The sequence below is a fragment of the Astatotilapia calliptera genome, chromosome 14 (assembly GCF_964374335.1).
Source record: "Astatotilapia calliptera chromosome 14, fAstCal68.1, whole genome shotgun sequence".
Taxonomy (NCBI): domain Eukaryota; kingdom Metazoa; phylum Chordata; class Actinopteri; order Cichliformes; family Cichlidae; genus Astatotilapia; species Astatotilapia calliptera.
The window spans coordinates 14,195,991-14,205,067 of record NC_137435.1 but is presented as its reverse complement, the minus strand read 5'-3'; the positions used below and the strand labels follow the sequence as shown (position 1 = coordinate 14,205,067).

At 40.2% G+C, this 9,077-nt stretch overlaps 1 protein-coding gene across 1 annotated transcript; it reads left to right on the top strand.

Moving 5' to 3' along the window:
* Positions 1 to 2,107: 2,107 nt before the first annotated feature.
* Positions 2,108 to 7,609, top strand: LOC113036614 (extracellular calcium-sensing receptor-like). Its single transcript, XM_080288943.1, has 9 exons — positions 2,108 to 3,661; positions 3,825 to 4,119; positions 4,217 to 4,303; positions 4,385 to 4,654; positions 4,829 to 5,038; positions 5,165 to 5,440; positions 5,804 to 6,031; positions 6,125 to 6,248; positions 6,369 to 7,609. Exons 1-9 carry the CDS (start codon positions 3,426 to 3,428, stop codon positions 7,277 to 7,279), a joined length of 2,637 nt encoding a protein of 878 aa, XP_080145069.1. The 5' UTR covers positions 2,108 to 3,425; the 3' UTR covers positions 7,280 to 7,609.
* The last annotated feature ends 1,468 nt before the right edge of the window (positions 7,610 to 9,077 follow it).

Here is a 9,077-nt window from a genome sequence, read left to right as displayed (position 1 = left end):
GAGCAGGATATTAGTTTTTCAGCCACTCTGAGACAGGGTATTTCTAATTTTAGAGATGTTGCGCAAATAGAAGAAAGCAGTCTTACATATTTGTTTAATATGTGCTTTGAAGGACATATCCTGGTCAAAAATCACTCCAGGGTTCCTCACAGCGTTACTGGAGGCCAAGGTAATGCCATCCAGAGTAAGAATCTGGTTAGATACCATATTTCTAAGATTTTCAGGGCTAAGTACAATAACCTCAGTCTTATCTGAATTACCGTATTTTCACGACCATAAGACGCACTGTACTAAAAGGCGCAGTCTCAGTTATGTGTGCCATTACTGTATTTAACACACACATAAGGCGCACTGGATCATAGGGCGCATACAAGTACCGTATGCGTATTTAAAAATAAAGCGGGAGCAAACCTGAGTTCGGTACCTTACTCACATTTCTATTACCGGTAATCGTCATCATCAACAACACACAAGCATACAAGTGTGCGTATTTAAAAATAAAGCAGGAGCAAAACTGAGTTTGGTCCTCATCCTCTGTGTCTGAACAGCTGCGCTAAATCTCCATCAAACATGCCAAGTTCACTTTCTTCACTGTCAGAGTCACTTTCCGTGCCGTGCGGCTCCTCGGAAATGATGCCGGCTTTTGCGAAAGCTCGAACAACAGTGCCAGCAGACATGTTAGCCCAAGCATCTACAATCCATTGGCAAATTGTGGCGTAACTCGCCCGGCGCTGCCTTCCACTCTTGGTGAAACTGTGGTCTCCATCGGTCATCCATCGCTCCCAGGCCGCTCGCAGCCTTACTTTGAACGGGCGGTTCACACCGATGTCCAGCGGTTGGAGTTCCTTCGTCAGGCCTCCCGGAATGACAGCAAGCTCACAGTTCATTTGTTTCACTAGTTTTTTCACATCGGCTGTGAGATGGGCACGCATAGAGTCACAGATTAAGAGCGATGGTGATGCGTGGAAAAAAACCACCTGGTCTCCTTACATACACCTCCCTCAGCCATTCTTTCATCATTTCCTCATCCATCCAGCCCTTTTCATTTGCCTTAATGATGATTCCTGCTGGAAACTTCTCTTTAGGCAAAGTCTTTCGCTTAAAAATCACCATAGGCGGCAGTTTCTGTCCATTAGCATGGCAGCCAAGCACAACAGTGAAAGAAGACTTTTCATACCCCGTTGTGCGTATCGCTACCGTGCTGGTCCCCTTCTTCTCCACAGTGTGACTCACCGGGATGTCAAAAGTGAGCGGGACCTCGTCCATGTTAGTGATGTGGCTGGGCTGGATGTTTTTGTCGCCGATGTGTTTGCTGCAGTAGGAGCGGAAGATGGCCAGCTTTTCCTTATAATCCGCTGGAAGTTGCTGCGCTACCGTAGTCCTGGTCCTGATGGAAAAATGGCACCGTTTCATAAAAAGTGAAAGTGAAACTGCTTTTAGCCGAATGGTGACCGTCGAAACGCTTCTCCCGCTCGTTCTTTGCTCGATGATCCACCGCTCGAGTCTTTCCTCCAACTCGGCCACACTTCACCCTTTAGCGTTCTCATTGTGTTCTCTACTGCGTCCTCATTACAACACACAGGGCGCACTGCGCTATAGGGCGCGCCGTACTTTTTGAAGAAAATCTAAGACTTTTAAGTGCGCCTTATGGTCGTGAAAATACGGTAAGAAGCAGAAAGTTAGCGGCCATCCAGGTCTTTATGTCTTTAAGACATTCCTGCAATTTAACTAATTGGTGTGTGTTATCTGGCTTCATGGATAGATAGAGCTGCGTGTCATCTGCATAGCAGTGAAAATTTATGCTATGTCTTCTAATGATACTGCCTAGGGGAAGCATGTATAATGTAAACAGAATTGGTCCTAGCACTGAACCCTGTGGAACACCATAACTGACCTTAGTGGGTGAAGAGGACTCTCCATTTATATGTACAAATTGGAGTCTACTAGATATATATGATACAAACCACTGCAGTACCTGTAATACCTACAGCATGTTCTAATAGGATATTATGGTCAACAGTATCAAATACTGCACTAAGGTCTAGCAGGACAAGCACAGAGATGAGTCCACTGTCAGAGGCCATAAGAAGATCATTTGTAACCTTCACTAAAGCTTTTTCTGTGCTGTGATGAGCTCTGAAACCTGACTGAAACTCTTCATATAAGCCATTCCTCTGTAGATGATCTGTTAGCTGTTTGACAACTACTCTTTCAAGGATTTTTGATATGAAAGGAAGGTTGGAGATTGGCCTATAATTAGCTAAGACTGCTGGGTCTAGAAATGGCTTCATGAGTAAAGGTTTAACTACTGCCACCTTGAAAGCCTGTGGTACATAGCCGATTATTAGAGATAGGTTGATCATATTTAAGATCGAAGAATTAATTAATGGCAGGACTTCTTTGAGCAGTGTTGTAGGAATGGGGTTTAAAAGACACGTTGATGGTGTCAGGGATCTGTGTGCAGGCAGATGGAGAGGAGGATCCAAATGCAAGACTCTGAGACTGAATTGAAACTGAGAACCTTAGCTTTATTGCTGGTGATAAACGACAACGTGAACTGAACAATGACTCTGAGAACTGAACAATGACACTGAGAACTGAACAATGACACTGAGAACTGAACAATGACACTGAGAACTGAACACACAGGCATAAATCTGAGGGTACGACGCGACACTGAGCACAGGAAAACACAGGGCTAATATACACAGGGTGGTAATCAGCGAATGGGCAACAGGAGGGAGACACAGCTGGGAGAGATCAGGGTTAACGAGACGGGGGAACCAAGCTGCCCACACTAACATAAGACGCAGACCTTCACAATAAAACAGGAACAAGAAACCATCACACTAAGACACAGACTTGACATTTGAGAGACAGACAGAAAATGACACATGGAACTAGACATATACTAAGCAGACCCAACCGAAGAACAAATCCTAAACACAAACATGAAACTCTAATAATAAACATCATCATCATCATCATTAACACAACAAGAGAACAAGAAAACAATCCCTGATGCAAAATTACACCAAAACATAATAAACTCAAAATACTGGGTCCACCGGAACCAGAACCGTGACAGATGGTTTGGAGGAAGTAATTATTGAAGTTAATTCAGAAAGATCAATTGGAGAAAAAGAGTCTAACTTAAGGTTTACCTGTCAATCACATTCAAATGGGACCACCCGAGTCTAACTTTGTCTTACTGCTCAATGTGTAGATCTCAAGTCACAGATCTACACATTGTGCACTTCTTGTGAGGAACCAATCTCTAATCAAAATGTATTTCAGGCCCCGCCCTTTCACCTTCTTTTTCCCAGATGGGTGGAATCCAAAATTCATCAACACGGCATGTCAATAAAAGGGAATGGCAAAGCAATAAAATGAAATGACTAGGGTCAGAAAATCTGAAAGCTGTCATGAGCTCATTTTTACAAAGTAATTTGTTCTTGTTCGTTTTGCTGTATTCTTATTTTTCTCATACTATACCCTCTTCTCTGTTTCCCTCCTCGTGCCAACTACAGGAGCAATTTAATCTAAACAGAATGCAGAAGAGTGGAGAGGTCATCCTGGGAGGACTGTTTCCAGTCCACTTTTTCTCAAGCATTCCTGACCTGTCTTTTACCTCACAGCCACAGCAACCTACTTGCCATAGGTGAATATGAAAAGGAAACAACAGAAAAAAATAGAGAAACAGGACAAACCTAATGCTAATATAAACATAATTGTAATATCTAATTATATTGTGTTGATTAATAAAGCTCAGCTGTTTTCTAAGTATCCTGATGTATTTTTCAAATCAAAATGTTTTTTGTTAGTTTCTATGTACAAGGATTTAGACAAGCACAAACCATGGCTTTTGCAATTGATGAGATCAACAACAACTCCAACTTGCTACCTAATGTGACTCTGGGATACACCCTTTATGATAATTGCGTTGAACTTGGAATTGGATTCCGTGGAGCATTGTCATTAATCAGTGGTCAAGAGGAACAGATTATATTACACAATACATGTGTTGGAAATCCTCCAGTTGTAGGGATTGTGGGTGATTCTTCCTCTACTCCTTCTATTGCTATCTCCAGCATCTTAGGTTTGTACAGAGTACCTCTGGTAAGTTTTCAGTTTAATATTATTTTTGTTTATATTAACTTAATTGTACATTAAATGTTTAAAACAATGTACAATATACAGTCTGTATCTTTCACAGGTGAGTTATTTTGCCACATGTTCCTGTTTGAGTGACCGTCAAAAGTATCCATCCTTCTTTAGGACGATCCCAAGTGATGCTTTCCAGGTTAAAAATCAATCTGGACAAATACAAAAAGTCAACAGCAGCTGATGAGCAGCACTCATGTTTTAATCTGTTCTCACTTAGGTACGTGCAATGATTCAGATTCTAAAATATTTTGGCTGGACTTGGGCAGGTCTGCTCATCACTGATGATGATTATGGACTTCATGCAGCCAGATCCTTACAATCTGAGCTGAGTGTGTCTGGAGAAGGTTGCCTTGCCTATGTTGAGGTTTTACCCACTGACAAAGACACAGATGAACTCAGAAGGATTGTGGATGTGATGAAGAAATCCACAGCTCATGTTGTCATTGCCTTTGTGTTTGAGACTCACATGATAAACCTTATGGAAGAGGTGCAGTTTTAAAAGAATTTGTTTCTCTAAACTGGTTAATACATGTATTATGTCTTTTATTTGAATGAGTACAGAAAAATAATGGTATAGAATTCGTAGAAGTCAAGCAAGCACTTCAATATCATGATGATGTCAGTCGTTGCTATTTACAATACTGCTTTTTACAATGCACAGATAGAAAGGCAGAATGTAACAGGCCTACAGTGGTTGGCCAGTGAAGGCTGGACAGCAACAGCTGCTGTGCTTCAAACACCTCAGCTCATGCCATATCTGGGTGGTACACTGGGCATCGCTATTCGTCGAGGAGAAATACCAGGGCTCAGGGAATTCCTGTTACAAATACGCCCTGATCTGCTTGACAGTAATAGCTATGGAAAGACAATGGTGAGAGTTCAAAACTTTACTGTATTAGCTGCAAAAATTTAATTTTGTCCTTTTTAAAAACAAAAAACAAACAGCAGGTGCACACAAACACAGCTATTAATAATATATTTCAATCATATATTTCAGGTGAATCAGTTTTGGGAATTCACATTTCAGTGTAGATTTGCTCCAGCTCCACCAGGCTGGCTGGAAGTTGGAGGTGCACTATGCACTGGACAGGAAGATCTAGAAAATGTGAATACTGAGTTCTTGGACATTTCCAACCTCCGGCCTGAGTACAATGTGTACAAAGCTGTTTATGCCCTGGCATATTCCCTTGATGACATTCTGCAATGCAAGCCAGGAAGAGGGCCTTTCAGTGGGCACAGCTGTGGCACTTTGCAATCACTGGAGCCTTGGCAGGTGTGATATTAATTTATACTTCATCTATGAGTAAATCATTGGTTCTATAATTACTTTCAGTACAACAAAATGTACCCTGTCGGATAAAAAAAAACAATTCAATACGATGAAATGAGCTGAAGAGAGCTAAATGTGTTTTTCATATTGAGCGAAAGTAGTGTTTAGTATATTTATATTAGAGCACATTAACTAGTATGCATATTTATTGCACAATTAGAGATATCCATGCTTAATTTAGAATTAGAATTTAATGCATTTAAATATAAAAGTATAATAATTGTTAGATTTAATTTGGTTATTGGATATAGAATGTCACTGTCTGCACTGTGAAATTTATTTCTTGCATACTTATACCTTTAACAGCTTGTTTATTACTTGGAAAGGGTAAACTTCTCCACTCCATTTAGTGATCAACTGTCATTTGATGAAAATGGTGACGTTGTGCCAATTTATGATGTGATGAACTGGTTGTTGCTCCCTGATGGAAGCATTAAAGTTCAGAGTGTGGGTGAGGTTAAGGGGTCAGCTTTCAAAGGTGAAGAACTCATACTTGATGAAAACAAAATCTTCTGGAACTCTATATCAAACAAGGTTAAATATGCTTTTATTTGATCGTTACCTTTTATGACATTTACATTATATAGAATTGCAGCAGGCAATATTTATTTATTTTTTGTCCAACAGCCAGTTCAATCAATATGTAGTGAAAGCTGTCCACTCGGTACCCACATGATAAGAAAGAAGGGGGAACCCAAATGCTGTTTTGACTGCATCCCTTGTTCTGACGGAAAAGTCAGTAATATGAGCAGTAAGTGTATTTTCAGGGATTTTTTTAATCTGTCAGCATGACATGTTGAATTTCATTTTCATTAAATATAGTAGGCATTTAATTATCTTCCCCTTTCATCATCTTTCTCCCTTTTGCCAGACTCCTTGGAATGCACCAGTTGTCCAGAGGATTTTTGGTCAAACCCCCAACGTGACCACTGTGTTCCTAAGAAGACAGAGTTCCTCTCTTACCTTGAGCCTCTGGGTATTTGTTTGACAGCAACCTCATTACTGGGCACATTTTTATGTGCTGTTATTCTAGGGATTTTTATCTACCATCGCAGAACACCCATAGTACGTGCCAACAATTCAGAACTTAGTTTCCAGCTATTGCTGTCACTCAAGTTATGTTTCCTGTGTTCACTGCTGTTCATTGGACGACCCAGGCTGTGGACATGCCAACTCAGACATGCAGTATTTGGGATCAGCTTTGTGCTGTGTGTCTCATGCATTCTAGTAAAAACCATGGTTGTTCTGGCTGTGTTCAAAGCCTCCAAGCCAGGAGGGGGAACCAGTCTGAAGTGGTTTGGTGCTATGCAGCAGAGAGGAACAATTCTGTTTCTTACATCTATTCAAGCAGCCATTTGCACTGCTTGGCTTGTTTCTGCTTCCCCAACTCCACATAAAAACACCCAATACCAAAATGATAAGATTGTTTATGAATGTGTAGTTGGGTCTAGTGTTGGTTTTGCAGTGTTGTTGGGTTATATTGGCATGCTGGCTTTCCTCAGTTTTCTAATTGCATTCCTGGTAAGGAATCTCCCTGAAAGTTTTAATGAGGCCAAGCTCATCACATTCAGCATGCTGATCTTCTGTGCTGTGTGGGTGGCCTTTGTTCCTGTCTATATCAGCTCACCGGGAAATTATGCAGATGCAGTGGAGGTATTTGCCATCTTGGCCTCAAGCTTTGGCCTCTTGATCACATTGTTTGGACCCAAATGTTACATAATCCTGCTGAAACCAGAATTGAACACAAAAAAGGCTGTAATGGGTCATGGCACTGAATCATAAAAATGTTTTCACATAAATGAAAATACATGCATGAAAATAAATACATTTAAATGATTAGATCATGAATATAGAAATAATTTCATTCATACGAGACTGATATTGTTTATACTTGCATATCTTGCCATTCTAACTCTGATATGTATTCAGAAATATATTGACTAGGATTTATAATGCTCTTATATGACTTTGAATTTTCTTGAATTTTATGCAAGATTTTTAGAATTTTAAACTGTATAACCGATACAAAAAACTGAGGGTCACCTTCAGTGAAGGTCACCTTCAGGTCACCTTCAGAACAAAGATGTTTTATTTTTGAGCAATAATTTTGGATTAAAAGCAATCAAGACATTATGCTTTCACTATTACGCATTCATACATTTCATAGAAGCTATTTTCTTTCTTGCTTGACCTGTTTAATCTTGCCTGATTTGTGTTGCGTATTCTGATTGATGGTACTGTGAAGATAGTGGAGGATTTTCTTTTTCACTAGGTGACAGGATGTTTAGAGGTTTCTCCCAACAGTTATTTAAAAGGGCCTCAGTGGAGAATTTAGTGGGGTTTGAAGCTAAAGCATTTTTATTGTTTACTGAGAGCTTTTACCTAACGTGCACAGGGGACCAAAACTCAAGACACACTTTAGGTCGCGGGCCAAACAAGGTAAACATTTTTTGAAAACACTAAAACATGTTTTTTAAACATAAATATAAATAAATATAGACAGGAATATTATTCCAAAATAAATAAACTTAAAAAAAATAAACTTTAACTTTAAATATTTTGCTCTTAACAAAAATATATCCTGTCAAAATTATGCAAGTTAGAAATATGAACATGCTGCCAAAAACCCCAGAAAAAATAAATGAAAGCATTTACAAGGTTCGAGCCGCATGTAGACAGAGCTGGGGCATTGCTTCAGGAATGGAACTAATAAACTGTGCAGCCCATTCAATGTCATTCTTTGCCTTGAGTGTCCCATTACACTGCAGCTCCATCTGAATCTGCACAGGTGCAGTTTCCACATAAATGGGTTGGAAAGTAGCTCAAGATTCTCTTTTTGTGCTTCAAAATCACCAAAGTGTCATGCGAACTCAGTGCGCAGTGTGCTCAGTTTATTAGGAAAGTGTGCCGACTTGGTTCAACATTACTTGGCAACAGGGAACGTGAGGCAAGTTGCACTGGTGCATTTGTGACAGCTTCACTTGAAATGCCTTCACCGCATCATAGATGCCATGTCCATGACAGATTTCCTTGCTGAGCTCAAAAACTCTTTTGAGAACTTTTCCCCAACTCAGCCAACGGACCTCTGTATGATAAGGAATGTCGGCAAACTCTGAATCTATTTCCCACATAAAAGACTGAAATTGAGGGTGATTTAAATCTTTAGCTCAGATAAAATTTACAGTTTGCGTTACGGGGATTATTACATGCTCCATTTTTGGGACTTTACCACACAGTGTTTCCTGGTGTATGATCAGTGAGTGATATGCTGTTAACTCACTGGTACAGTTCTCCTCCTGCATCTTTACTCGCATCCTGCCGACTAGTCCACTTTTTTTCACCGCACAACACCGGTGCTCCATCTGTTGTAAGTCCAACAAATTTGTCCCAGGGCAGTTTCATGTTTGGCATACGTTTTCAAAAATGTCTTTTCCTGTCGTTGTCCCATGCATCGATTTATTGTCCAATATTTCCACTCCACGGATGAAGATGGCCAGCTGTGCAATGTCCATCATGTCTGTACTTTCATCCACAGCAAGAGAGTATGCAATAAAGTTTTTGCTTCTGTCACACAACTGTG

Bases quoted from the DNA above. Each gene is read 5' to 3' on its own strand.
- LOC113036614 (XM_080288943.1), top strand. From the start codon at position 3,426: ATGAGCTCATTTTTACAAAGTAATTTGTTCTTGTTCGTTTTGCTGTAT. The intron at 4,120-4,216 runs GTAAGTTTTCAG...TATCTTTCACAG, and splicing joins GTTTGTACAGAGTACCTCTG to GTGAGTTATTTTGCCACATG. The intron at 5,039-5,164 runs GTGAGAGTTCAA...CATATATTTCAG, and splicing joins ATAGCTATGGAAAGACAATG to GTGAATCAGTTTTGGGAATT.